The following is a 15,029-nucleotide window of genomic DNA, read 5'->3' on the forward strand; positions in this document are numbered from 1 at the left end:
ACATGCGTCTAAAGCGTTTCTCCCTGGGCCTTCACTGAAAATTTGCTTGTTCCAAGTCAAGACTTTCACAGTAAACAAATAGACCGAAAAGTAATAAAGCATCAGTAAATAGTCCTGTTCCCCCCTCCCCAAAAGGAACTTATCTGCCCATCCAAGGAAAGCACAAGCAGACAGCTGATCCTCAAAGTTTCAGAGGAGTGTACTCTTTGGCAGCAGTAAAGCTCTAAAGGGCTTTGTTCCGAACTAGTCTTTTGTCAGCTCTTCAGCTGCTTAACAGTTTGGGCTCAATGAAGATGCCCCAAACCTTTGAAAGCTGGCTGGCTGTTATAGCCTTAGCAGGATATAACGCATATAGCCTTAGCCAAGACTACTGCAGTACTGACCAATACAAACAATTATCTTTAAAATTTCAGGAACCTTAGTAAGCAGCAGTCTCTTAAAACCTGGAAACTAATAGCATTATTCACAGTCAGTCAATCTGGAATAAGACTCCAGTCATTCATGTTCTATTACTTCACACCATTACCAGACCTGTCCTAAGTTCTGCCCCTCTCCTGCCCCCCAATAAATCCCACTTGACAAATCAGAGAGGGTAGATGAAACAAGAGGGTGACTGAAATCTCTTGATTACACAAGGGGTGGCATGATGTACCAATACCTATCTTTCAAAGGATAAAGAGACACCTTAATTTTGTTTTTCTGAGATTTTGGGAACAAGCTACTTCATTAGAAATAAGACAAAGACCAAACATATACTTTGCAAACAATTTTCTTTTATAATACTGAAAATAATGTTTCATTCAAAAATGAAAAAATATTACTCTACTGTAAAGACAAAAAAAAATGTAACAGACTCAGTTTGAGGCAAATTAAAGAAAGCAATGTTTTTACAGAAATTACAAGACATTGTATAATAAAGCTTTCTGAATGAAAGCAAGAATATTAATAAACATGTTTGTTCATGTTAAATTCCAGGCTTCAACATAAACTATAATCCTTCTATAAATATCAAAACAAGAAAAACTGTATTTTACATATATACAAAAAACCCAACTGACAGTTCCCCTCTAAAACATCCAGAAATTACATCATGGAAGTTGACACAAAAATTCAGGATTACTGAAAACAAAACCTTCTATCTGCTTAACTTTCAACAACGCTTCCTAGCCAAGTTTTAAAAAGAGGGAGGAGAGTGAAAGGACAGACATCCAAAATTGGTTTGAAGGACATAAATAAAAACCATGTACACCGGAATAACATTCAAGGAGCCCTGAATACAATATGTAGAAATAATGCCAAAGAGAATATTACCTTCCCATTTAATTAAGGCCCCCACCAAACACAAATATTGCCAGTGTAGTGTCCTTTTAGGAGAATGAGCATATTGAGATGATCATTTAATACTGTAACAAGAGAATCTTTTAAATTCTGGACATTTTCATCTGTGTAAAAAAAAAAAAAAAAACACTGTTGTACAGCTCCCAAAAACAACACATTATTCTGTAACAAACTGTGCACCAATAAATTCAGGAGGACTTGAACATTACACACACTTGTTCTTGGCAGTCATTCAATTACGATTTAACAGTCGTTCAATTATGACAACTTATGACAAAAAAGTAGCTACTAAACTCATGCATAACACAATCATTTTCCATGACCTACTTAACTTTGCAGCATGAAAACCAACAAACAAGTATTATTAAAATACTAACTGGTGTTGGTGTTTGTCCAGTTATGTACCCAAATGAAGAGAGTACATATATTGCAGATTTCAAGAAACAGAACAAGCTGCTGAATTCAGAGACTAGTATTACTTCTGCACTTTAGGCAAAACATCCCAGTTTCTAGTTGCTTCCATCAAATGACGCTGCCCATGAGAAATCCATTCTTCCTGGTTAAAATAAATTCTGCCACAAAACCAGCAGGGAAAGGTTTGGCTTGAGGAGTCATCTAAGGAGTCACTTCTTACAGGCTGCACAATATGATATCCATTTTTATGAGTTTTTTTCAGCTTCATTTTTAGCACCTGCTGTCCATTTAAAATGGAAATGGTCTTACAACACTTGTACAGTAGACGTTTCCGATTCTGTAGCTTTAAACAAAGGCGGTACATAGTCTTTTCCGTCAAGAAAACCTTTACAATGTTACTTTCATAGTTTTTAAGTGTTTTCATCACATTGATGACCTCAGGAGTATCAACATCTGGGTGGTTCAGTACTACCAATGGCTGAGTTTGGTAAGGACATGCTGTGTGATGTTGTTTCAGTGGTGATCTCAATCTTAGATGTCTTGCATGCAAGAAGGATGATACCATCCTGATATTAGGTTTGAATGCCTTCTGCCAAAAAGGATACTTGTTGAAATTTGCATTTAAAGAGTGTTCTTTTCTTCTTTTCTGATTAACACCTGTAATGGTATTCTTAGAAGACATACAGTGATGCCGATCTACACTGATACGTGCAGTTTTACCATTTGCACCAAATGTTGCAACAATACTATGTTTTGCATCTCTAGGAGAAACTTTACTTCTTAATCTTGATTTATCAAGCATTTCACTTTCCTGAAGTGAATTCACTGTTGCAGAACTACATGGAACAGGCCTTGGAAGAAAAATTTCAGGCTTCCAGTCTGCACTTGCTGAGAATGCCCTACCCTCTCTCGACTGGCAATGCGCAGTTTTATTTGGTCTAAGCACTTTAAGCACAGTACCTTTGGGAATAAATACAGGTGTAGCAACATGAACATTTCCTTCTTTAACTTTGTTTTTCCCTACATTCTGTAATGTTTCTACATCTGCCGTGTCAGTCTGTGCAATGGCAGCATCATTTGTTTTAAGAGAATAAGCATATATAAAAGGCTTTCCAAAGTTGCTCATAGTCCCATTCTTAAGTATATGATTTATAGACGATGGACAAAAATTATTACTGGGATCCTCATTTTCATTTAGGGCTAGCACCTCCACATTTTTATCAGAACACAACTGGGCATGTACATTTATTTCTGTATAATCACCAGACACAGAGGGTGTACATACAGGAGCATAAACTGTCTTAATGGCATCTGAACGTACCCCCTTTTTACCAGTAATTTCATCCATATTGCAACAAGGTTCTGGTGAGACTGATGCAGACAGCTCACAAGCTTTTGAGCTGCTTTTAACTCTAAGTATGGGAGCTGCAACTTTAAAACAAACTTGTTTATCAGAAACTTTTTTATCACAGTTCAGAAGAGGTTTTTCATTTCCCTCTGAAGAAACAGACACACTACCAAAATGCACTCTCTTAGGACCAAGAGAAGCATTTAACCCAGCATCCGCCTTCTGTGCATTGCAACCTAGATCTACAGAAGCAACGTTTTCCAAAGGAAAACACTGCTGTTCACCAAGCACCGGAAAAGCAGTTTCAGTCTTCTGTAATTCTTCTGAGGATGTTTGTTTGTTAACACTATTTGACACTTCTGATGTGACAAGAGTTTGGCAAGCATCGTTCATAAAAGCTACTGAATCTGGCTGTGTTACACTTTTCTGCTGAAGTGCATTCTCCAAATTTTGTGCCACACCTATGCCACGTTTAAAACTATTTGATACAAAGCTGCTTTTCAGATCTGACCCACTGGCAGGCGTCTTCCACAACTGCTGTTTAGTGCTATTTGTGCAGTTCAGATTTACATCATTCTGCATTTGACCCTGACCACGATAGGCTTCAACTGTATTACTGATGCCACATGATGTTTCAGTTACCTGGGGATTGGTAGGTGACGGCGCAGTAGCAGCTGTTAAGCGAATACTCTCTTCCACCGATTGACACGGAGGGTTGCTTGTTCTTCTTGCAAAGCTAGGAATGATAAAACTGTGACTCAACCTTTCTTTCAAGTTGCATATTCTTTCCTCAAGTGACTGGTAAACATCTGCTGGAATTCTTTTTCTCCCTCTTAAAAGCTCAACAGGGCGTTCTCCCAAGCAACAATTTGTATTTTGTTGAGTGGGTTGAAACAGATTTTCATCAAGTCTCTGACTTTTATTTTCCACATTGTTTAACTGCGCACCATGAGAAATACTTAACTTGCTATTCTGGTTTTCAGTACAATTCCTCTGTGGTTTTCTTATAGACTTATTTTGGTTCCATGAATTTTGAGACGATGAACTATTAGAAGAATTTAAGGAGAAAACAGACATAATTACAGGCCCCTCTGGTACTGTACAATTTTCATTATCTGGAGGTAAATCAAAATGTTTACTTACAGCGTGCTCAGGATATGCAGCTGGCTTGCCAGACTCTTGTGAAAGCAACTGCTTAGGTGATCTACATTTGCTTCCTAGTGCAGTAGCAGACAGAAGTCCTTTCAAGGAACCACTAGATGGTGTTTCTCCAGCTGGGATGAATGGACTTAACCTTTCTTTATTCAAGTTTAACTTTAATTGTTTTTGTCCCACACCAGGCAAATACTCACTCTGTTTCTGAAGGCCACCACAGATTGCAAGTGCTTCTGTTTTTTCTACGTTTTTAGGTAGAGGCAATAAAGGCTTTTCATTAGTCTTTGGATGGCATGGAATACAATGCATACTGAAATCAGAATTATTTTTTGTAAGGTTAATTAATTTAGGGGCAGAATTAATAGGATTCTGATGCACTAACATATTAGCTTGCTTCTCAGATCCTTCATCCGCTTTAAAAAAAGAATGCACAGGGCTTTCTGAAATGTTTGATAAAACTGACTGCTGAACATACTTCGCATTAGTAAAACAATCAATTTGTACAGCAGAACCATTCTTATGTTCAGGTTCTGATCTGCTTACTAGAGTCCCTATTTTTGATGTCATGCTTGCATTAGTGACAGTGTTTGAAAATGGACCATCTGGGGAAGTTGAACATTCCTTATTTGAACAGTTATCCTTCCCTGTTAAACATTCTTCAGTGTTCCAATTACCTGAAGTTCCTTTTCCACAATCTGCATCTTCCCGAGGAATAAACTTTAAAACTAGCTGTTGTGATCCATTTACTGTCTTCATTTCCACCAACTGTACCAAACAATTGTCAGGCACAACAAGATCTGAAGGTGCAACAACAGTCAGAGGCATTCCAGGCTGCACTTTGTCTAATGGATCAAGAACTTCAACCTGCACACTGTCTTTCACAGGCAAATTCCCATTATTCGAATCCCATAAGTTTACCCTTCCTTCATGTGCAGTTGTTTTCATGTACTCTTTATCACAAGGAAAACAAACTTCCTTCAGTTCTTCATAAGCAATCTTTTGCTTTTGGTTTACAGTAGATTTACTCTTCTGTTCCTCTAAATTATGCTGGTTTAATGTATTAACACTCATCTGCATTTTAGTTTGCATTGCTTCATGCACTCGTTTAATGTGTTTCATGACATAGTCATTTCTTACAGCACCATAGTCACAATAATGGCACTTAAAGGGAAAGGTTCCAGTATGGATTACTAAATGACGTTGAAATTCTCCTCGTGTGTATGACACATGGTTGCAGTAGGAACATGTAAACTTAATCTCATCGTGCTGAATTATGTGCCTTTTGAAATGAAGAGCATCCTTTGTTGTGAATCTGCATTTATCACAATCATACTTAGCTGCTCTGTAATAATCACCATTATTTACATGTCTGTAATAATCACCATTACTCACATGGCTAAAGTAATCTCCATTACTCATAAGGTTGTAATAACTTCCATTATTTATATGGCTGTAATACTCTCCATTACTCATATGGTTATAATTTATACTGTTGGCCTCAGTATATTTATTTACAAGGCAAGAAAGTGCAGGCATATTAACTTGCTGAGTCTCCACAGCAACAAATCCACACTTGCTACACACAAAAGCAGGAGTATCACTGGAGTGTTTTTCCCGATAATGGTTTTGAAGTTCTTCCACAGTATATTCCTGTAAATATTTACACTTCACACAAATCATTGTCCTTACATCATTACTGTCATTTCTTTGGCAGCTGCAGACTTGCACTGTATGAGGTCCAAAATTTGGTGCTTTCCATTCAGGGAAACTTGTAGGCATGCAAAACATTTTACACCTTTCAGCCATAACTGGATTTGGCAACATTCCATTCATTGTTTTTATCTGCATTTTGTGTTACGGACAAATATGGCAATGTATCATACCATTAAGTTACAGTTTCACTGTAGAAGTATAAAAATTAAGTTTCCAGAGAGTCCAGATTTTCTATCACCTCTGATTTGTTTTTTTTTTTCAGTTATGGAAGTTCTGATCCTGCAGCGTGACCACAAAGTGAAGATCCTGACAAAAGAAAAAACAATTTGATGATTATCCCAATATAAAAGATATAAATGCAACAAATCATACATTGTAATAAACACACAAGCTGTTTTTTACCACTTTCACTACAAATACATTAATACACAGACTAATGATTTACATTAGGAAGATTTGTGGCAAGCACTGTGGTGGCAGGACAGGTAGCTTTCATCCTTCTAAGTTGGGAACTGCTGATTGAGAGCCCAGTGTCCAAGTGTATTAGTTCTGGTTTAAGCACTTGGGCTTCAGGCCAGTTATTTTACATTAAAAAGGTTTGTGGTCTGCACTCTTGTGGGAGAAGAGGCTGGACTCTGCCCTTCTGAGCTGGGAATTTCTGGTTAAAGGTTTATAGTGCCTGAACATTTGAACTGTATCTTACTGAAATTGGTACACCTTGTTTGCTGTAGCATAGACTAGATCCAGGCCTGCTGAATCTAGCTTTGTTTATATGCTTGTTTGCTTGCTTGTTATTTCCCTGGAACGCTAATTCCACCTAATACGCGGCTTCTTAGCGCTTCTGTGGATCACTAGTGATATCTGCATTGCTTACTGTACTTATTTCCTTGTTTCACTTGAAAGAAAGTTACTGTTTGTCGTTTTTGCATTTAGTTACTTGTAACACATTGCACTCAAGTTACCTGGCACTTGCTCACTAAAGCAATTATATAAAAGTCAGCACTAAAAATTAAAAGCACTACACCCTCACTCCCCACTGGCCCTTGTTTTCAATTATTAAGGAATTCCCAATATTATTCTAGCATGTCCAAAGGTCAGTTGTCAATCTCCTCTCCAGTCCAGCTGGTGAATCTGGGAATCTTGAGGCAATGTTATAACTGCGTCATGTACACAGACAACCCTCTCCTCCTCCCACATAACACAAATACTTGCGAGAGATGCAGCTATTTAGCCAAACTGGAGGCTGAGCTCTCTCAACTCAGGACTTAAGACCAGACAGGAGGAGAAGGCAACTACACACACCACAAAACCAGCCTCACATAATGCTACCACACCACTGAATCAAACACAAACACACAAAGACATACTCTGAGGCTCTGAGTAAAAATTTACCTAAACAGCAGAGGCCTCCAAAGCAGACACCCAAACAACTGCTACCTCAAGACACCCCACAAGCAGCACATAAACCACAAAATCAGTGTGCAAAGCAGTCACAGCCGACTAAATACAACACCAAACATACTTGTCATAGGTGACTCCATAGTCAGACACACCGACATCCCACTCACCAGGCTGAACAAGGAGCGGGTCACAGTAAGCTGCCTATCGGGCGCTAGAATCCGCCACATAACACAAGCACTCGGGTCACTCCACGGCAAGTACAAATATGACACAGTCATTGTCCATGCTGGTGTGAACGACCTGAGACGTACCTCCCTGGACTACATGAAAAGAGACAGAGGAGCTCTCTGATTATGTAGCCCAGGCAGGTATGACCCTGACCAGTATCCTTCCTTCACCAAGAATGATGCCACAATATAGAGACAAGATGATCAGCTTTAACAATTGGCTTAATGTCTGGTGTCATTCAAAGGGGATCCAGTGTCTGTCTGCCTGGGATGACATGCTTGACAAGCCACGCTGCTTCGTAAGGGACGGCTTGCACCTGTCACCCCTGGGATTCCGGATATTGGCTAAGGCTCTTGCCACCCCCATAGAGCCTTTTTTAGGCATGGCTCAAATTCTAAACCTACCACCCTAGAAAACAAAAAATGGGAAGAAACTGAGGGTAATGCTTCTCAATGCCAGAAGTCTAAATCTCAAAATGCATGCATTTGAGGCCCTTCTCAGTATGGAGAACATCGATGTCTGTGCTGTAACTGAAACCTGGTTCAAGGCTCCTGAGAGCACCCCGGCACTATTAGGTTTTACCTCATGTCTGGTGGACCCCAGCCATTAACAAACTTTACAATAGGAGGAAAAAGCTATTACAGGATAGAACAAAATCCATAAAAGGGAAGTCGCCCCTGATCATTATTAGTAAAAAAATACGAGCACTCATAAAAATCAACTAAGGCCATTTTTGAGAGAAAAATTGCCATGGATTCAAAGGACAATCATAAGGCCTTTTTCAGCTATGTTAGGAACCTAGGTGGAAACTCCCAGATATGCTCAGAATTAGTCCAAAAATGATACAGAAAATCACTGAACCCACAGGGCAGACAGGTTCAGTGCAAACTTCACCCCCCTCTCCCCCCCTAAAGGAGAGATAACTATCCCAGCGGAGTGTATCCTCCCAGACATCTCAAATGCGCAGGTGAAAGCTGCTCTCTCTAAAGCTAAAAAACACAGCATCAATGGGACCAGATGGTGTCCCCGGCTGTGTGCTACACGAGCTAAATGAGGAATTAAACCCGCACATAAGGCAGCTGTTTAATCTCAGCCTTACCACAGGATACATGCCCAAGGAGTGGCGTGCGGCAACTGTGGTCCCACTCCACAAAGCCGGTGCCTCTACGGACCCTGGTAATTACCGCCCCATAAAGCTTAATAAGTCTAGTCTGCAAAGCTATGGAGAGGATCATAATGGAGCTCATAAAAAAAGATATAGGGGACTTGCAGACATTGGACCCAACCCAGTTTGGCTTAGTCAAGGGCAGATCATGCCTTCTGAACTTGGTTGACTTCTTCGAAACAGTCACCAAGGCCATTGATGAGGGAAAGGCAGTCCATACAGCCTACCTTGACCTTGCAAAGGCTTTCGACACAATACGCCAAAAAATGTATAGCCATACCCTTCGGGAAAAACAAGGTAACCCCAAGCTACCATATAGGTGGCAATCCACTAAGCACAGAAGAGGTCATCAGGGACCTGGGGGCCCAGGTTGACAGTGGCCTTTCTTTTGACACTCACATTGCTAAAGTGGTTAGAAAGACCTTCTACATTGCCCACTAGATCTGGATGGTGAGGTCATTGTTCCCCTGTACTCTTCACTTATCAGACCAATGATAGAGTACAATGCCCCATTCGGGATTATCTCACCCGACATCTGCAGCAATTGGAGAGACCCCAAAAGTTCCTCACCAAAAGGATAAAGGGACCAAATCCACCAAAACCACTAGAGCAAGCGACTTAAACCTTAGCACGGATATAAATAGGACGTGCTGGAGGGATAGATTTATCACTCAGAGACCCCCTATGCTGTGGAATAAAATCCCGGTCCATGTGAGGCAGAGCACCTCACTGGCTCTGTTCAAGAGAAATCTTGACCTGTGGATGGGAGATTGCAGGTTTACCCCGGGAATTATCTCTGTCACTGCTGGACAGAGGCACAACAAACTAATGGGTACAGTATTTTATAAGGGGTGGCATAAGCCACAAAACTTTGGGCTAGGCTTATAAATGCCTTGGGGCAGATAGCCCAAACTTATGAACCTAAATACGTACATATACCTAAAATTCAAATTGCTTTTCCTCCAGAATACTATTAAACTTTAGTGTTCATTTCCAACCTTTAATTCTTTACAGCCATACATAATATTCTTTTTCTCTCTCCCCAGAACGACATCAGAGGGAGAATGATACTCACTCAGCTGTGTAGATTAGCACATCTATCCCCATCATGTCGCACTAGTGCAGACAGCCAAAGGGTCATGTCTAGCCACTGCTGAAGAGATAAGTACTGGGGATTCTGTAGCTAAGGTAGGGACAGGAGGTTTAAGTGTGTGGACCGTGCGCACATGCGTTGTCTGGGAGATGGAGTAAGGGGGCATGGTAAGGGTGTGTGTGAGAGGGAGACAATGAAAATGGATGATTTGTGATTGGGTGGGCAGGGGGCTGTGTGTGTAAGTACATCGAGGTGCATGTGTGTGCATGCGAGTGTAAGTTGAATTGGCTATCAAGAGATCCTAACACTCTAGACTAACAAAACATGCATAGGAGATTGCCGGGCTAATGGCTTAAGTGCCCTTACAAGCTTAACCAATACAACCGGATCTTACACCATATATGGCCCCTAGAGCCAAGAGGAGGGCATGGGTTTGCAACTAAGCATCGAGTATCTTACAGAAGGCTCCTGTCCATAAGAGACATAGGCATTACCCTGGTGTAAATTTGCGATTCCCCATCCATTGATCCAAAATTGGGTATGAAGAGAGCCAGGGAAGTCCTCTGCTTAATGTGAACAGGAAGACTGTTCCAAAGAAGGGACAATCTCCGAGATACATGTCACTCTAGCATATTTCATTCGAGTCAGGTAAGTTTAGATCCCTAGTTCACGTGACCCTCGCACTGTGAACTGCATTGGTAACAGCTCCATCAAAACTGTATTTGCGAGTGCCTTGTAGTTCACGCACAAAACTGTATTTGCGAGTACCTTGTAGTTCACGCACAGGTCACCCCTTAGTTGGTAGGAGACAAAGTAAAGGGATAGGGCTTTTAGCCCTCTCTGCACAGGACATGTTTACACCCTGCATTCTCTGAGGAACCTATTGAGGTCGCTCCAGCTGCTGTAATTGCCTAGTCGAGTACATGTCAAATGGCTCAATGTACTTGATTATTGGTTTAATGAGGGCCAATACTAGCAGGACTAATTTCCTTGGATCTGGAGCCCATATCTTTACTTATAAAATTTGTGACACAAAGCAGTCAAAGTTGAGGCTACTATCTGTGTACCTATACGTCTCACCTCTGAGTTTACTCTTAGGGGTGTATTACTGATGTGATTTGTAGAGGTATTTGATTTCCCAAACACTATGATAAAAAGAAGTTATGTCTTACCATAATGTTCCATCAGAGCTGTAGATCTTTATTCATTCATTCTTTACAGTTAGGACCTCAGTTCTGTCCTTGGAACTGATAAGGCCGTTTCCCAGCTCGTGCAAGCCAAAAGCTCTCAGCTAAGAACCTACCCACAATGCCCCTCTCCTAGATACTCCAGATAGAGTTTGCCAGCCCTAGGTAAAGATGTAGTAGGAAAAGTAGGAGGCTCCGTCTGAGCAGATACCCTAACAAGGAGTACCTGAGGTCCGTCAGGAGTCCAGGCAGGGGGAAGGAGGGTGGAAAGTAAAGAATGAATAAAGATCTACAACTCAGATGGAACTTTACGGTAAGACATAACTTCTTTATCTGAAGTTGTACTATTCTTTACAGTTAGGAGTCCCCAGCTACTCGAGTCCTGGGTGGCCTAAGGAAGGATATTCCTAAGCACCATAGAATCAAAAGATGCTCGTCTCCTGGTGGCCAAGTCCAATTTGTAATGAGCTATGAAGGTATGAGGTCTTGCCCACGTGGCTGCTGCGCATATATCATCCAGGCTCTGGAATGAAAAGCTACAGAGGTAGCCATAGATCTGGTAGAATGAGCCTTTATTCTGGAAGGTAAGGGTAGCTTATTCTGTTGGTAAATAAAGGTAATGACGTTTCTAAACCAAGAGGATAACGTCACTTTGGAAACAGGTTTACCCAATCTGGGTCCTGCAAAGGCCACAAACTGGTTTTCCTGAAAGATCCAGACTTGACGTGGCCAGTAGGGAGCAATGAGGATCACTTTGCTTTTCAACCTCTGAGCTTTCTGGAGAAATTTTGGTATGAGGGTGAAAGGCATATAGAAGACCCGGGGGCCAATCGTGCATTAGAGTGTCCCTCGGTGGTTCCCCCAGAGAGGGAATCAAGGCAAAAGCTCCTGCATTTGTAATTCAGGGAGAAGCAAACAGGTCGCAGCAAGGCTTGTCCCAATGTTGGAAGATCCGAGCTACTATTACAGGATTGAGGGACCATTTGTGAGGCATCAGGATGTTCCTGCTCAGAGATTGTCCGCAATAAAGTTGGAACTCCCGGGAATGTGTGTTGCGTGCGAAGTGATTGGAAGCTATCGCCCAGTGGCAAATCCTCACGGCTTCCTGACACAGGGGTAAGGTCTGGTTCCGCCTTGCTGGTTGATATACCAGACGACTGACATGTCTGATTTAATTGCAATGGTCGCTGAAGGCAGGGATGCATGGAACGTTTGCAACCACAAGAGAACTGCCCTCAGTTCCAGGACATTTATATGCAAGTTGGCCCTGGGGGGGGGGTCCAGGTGCCTTGGACAGTCTTTCCCTGGAAATGACCACCCCTCACTCTAATAGAAAGGCATTCATGGTCACCGTGGCTTGGGTAAGACAGAACGGTTGACCACTAACTGACCTCTTGCTGGATCCGAATTCATACACTTGTCCTGTCCACGAGCCAACTAGCTACCCATCTGGTGACCTTGAGATTTATGCCCAGTTTTGTGAGTGGTTATAACAGACTGGGAAATTATGTCCAATGCCTTGACAGGGATGCAATGCTAGTTTTCGTATTGAGAATTGCTCCTAAAAACTCTAGGTGATTTTCCTGGCTGGACACGCTCCTGTTTTTGGATATCTAGCCAGGCTCTCAGGTGCAGGGATAATCATCCCCAGACTGCCTCCACAGGTGGGCAATCAGGTGCTGGTAGGGTTCATCAAAGAATGTTTCTCTGGAACCCTGGTTCTGCGGGCCACCTCTGCCATACGGGTGGCAATGTCCATTAGAGTGCCATCCTCTGCCTCTGAGAGAATCTCCCCGACCTGTGTCCTGGAAAGGACCCAGAGACTTTTTGAACCACATTTTATGACCAACTTGCTGGTTCCCGGAAAAGTTTCTTTGAGGGGTCAGAAAAACACACCCACAGCAGACAGGGTCTTTCCATCCTTCTCACACATAGCTAGAGTGCCCTTAACCTTGAGGCCAAATAAAGATGTTCCATCAAAGGGGCATTGATAGAGCTCTGCAAACTCATAAAGGCGCATCCAGGGGTGTCTCCTTATGGAAATGCCTAAACCCACTGCCCTTCATGTTCCCTCTGCTACGTTTCAGAGGGAACTTCATGGAGGAATTAGTTATGGACTAAAGGGTAGTCAGCTGGGAAGTAGGTTAGAGACCTCAGCACAAGTGTGGATGGGGAGTATACACGCTTCCCAAATCTATCACCCGCGACACCCTCCGGGGGAGTGGGTTGACAGTGGAACTTTAAACACTGGTTCCTTCTTGGTGACTGCCGCAACGATCATGGCATCAACAGGAACTCCCGTACTCCAGAACTGTGTTCAGGTGATGCCATTATGTCTGGTCCTAAGAGAAATTGGTTCTACAGTGTCTGGATCCTTCCAGACCCACTAAGATCAAATCAGTGATCTCATCAACAGGCAGAGTAATCCAGGAGGTAGAGGATCCAGTACCAAAAGCCTCCAGAGGAAGAGATTCCCGAGACATCAATTTACTGACAATTCAGCCACCTCCCAGAGGATTGCCAGGATGTCTCCAATGGGACATCTTCAGGAAATGACCGAGTACACTTCACAAAGGAGTCCCATCACAGAGGATACAGATTTTGATGAGGACGGAGTCAGTGTGCTTCCTCTTGCATGTCTTCTTTCTGGGGGACTCCTCAGTAGGACATTGTGGAGAGGTCTCAGAAAAGGAAATAATTCCCCGAGAGGTAGCCTGGGGCTTCTACACTGCCTGCCCCAGTGGAATGAGATGGTGAGGTTTAAGTGCTGGGTCATCATGGTGGAAGATTTTGGATCTGAGAGGGAAGGCCCAGTCAGAACTGCAAGAGCAGAAAAAACCCTCTTCGCAGCCTCAAAGGCAGAGCAGCCCAGAGAACAACAAGCAATCTGACCCAAGAAGATATGCTTCTGGGTAATAACCCTCTCCAAGGACAAAGTCTCCCAGGTGGAAGTCTGAGCCGAACTGTCCAATGCTGGAAGCTCCACGGTGTAGAGATGGCTCCATGCAACCTCAGACCTGACAGGCAGGCTATAGCCCCAGAGAGCTCTCCATATCCAATGGGACTGGAGCTGAAGCCTTTAGGGATAATTTCGGATCAGAAGACAAAGTTATCCTGGGATCTGAAACCGATGGATTCAGACAACTTGAATCCATAGATCGATGCTACAGCGGTAGTCAGAGGAGGAACCTGCAACCAGAGAGTTGAAGAAATTCAGATCTCCTGACTCAAGAGGGGAAGAAGCTGAGGAGACCCCAACAGGTCACTGCACTAAGAAGATATTCCTCACCAGTCTTTCCACATCATCATCTTCAGTCTTCTAGAAATATACAGGAAGAGATACTAATGACAGCATCTGGAGAGAGTACACAAGTACAAAAAGAGGGAAGAAAATTAGACGGGTATTATTAAATAGATTAAAACAGAAGTAAGGTAAGGTTTAAGATAATATAGATAGCAGTAAGGACATAAGAAGGAAAAAGAACAGTTATCTATATGAAACTCAAGAGTAGTCTTATACTACGTCTTTTCACTGGAGTAACAAACGAGATCTGAGGTAATTAGGGTTGGTGCACTGTGGGCAAGGGAGAAGCTCGAAAGTTCCTGGTTGCCACAAGCTTTAACAATGGGAAAGGTTGCCACAAGCTTTAACAATGGGAAAGTCGGGTCTGAGGGATCAGATCCGAACCTATCAGTTGAGGACAGAATTTAAATTGACATCAGATAATGTGTCCCTGGAGCCAGGCATTAGTAGCACTAAATCAAACAGCATGAGTGAGGACTGTAAAACAATGTCCCTGGGATTCTTTTACAAAATGTCCTCTAGGATTACAAGCAGATGCTGCACAAATACCATCCAAAGTTGCTTTCTGAAAGAATGCAGTAAATGTGAAGACAGTTTTCGTAGAATGCTCTTTTAAGAGTATGCCATACATCTTCCCCATAGTTAAATCCAAGTAAAATTGCCTGCCTTCACAAAACATTCAT

At 42.2% G+C, this 15,029-nt stretch overlaps 1 protein-coding gene across 2 annotated transcripts in view; it reads right to left on the reverse strand.

The window, feature by feature from the left end:
* Positions 1-801: 801 nt before the first annotated feature.
* Positions 802-15,029, reverse strand: part of ZNF518B (zinc finger protein 518B) — a 23,229-nt gene continuing 9,001 nt past the window's right edge. For both annotated transcript variants that reach the window (XM_044062590.1, XM_044062591.1), the window contains exon 2: positions 802-6,274. In XM_044062590.1, the coding sequence (XP_043918525.1) occupies positions 1,814-6,103 (4,290 nt within the window). In that variant the 5' untranslated portion in view covers positions 6,104-6,274 and the 3' untranslated portion in view covers positions 802-1,813. The remainder of the gene's footprint in view (positions 6,275-15,029) is intronic.

The sequence above is a fragment of the Protopterus annectens genome, chromosome 2.part1 (genome assembly GCF_019279795.1).
Source record: "Protopterus annectens isolate FY-2018-M chromosome 2.part1, PAN1.0, whole genome shotgun sequence".
NCBI lineage: Eukaryota > Metazoa > Chordata > Ceratodontiformes > Protopteridae > Protopterus > Protopterus annectens.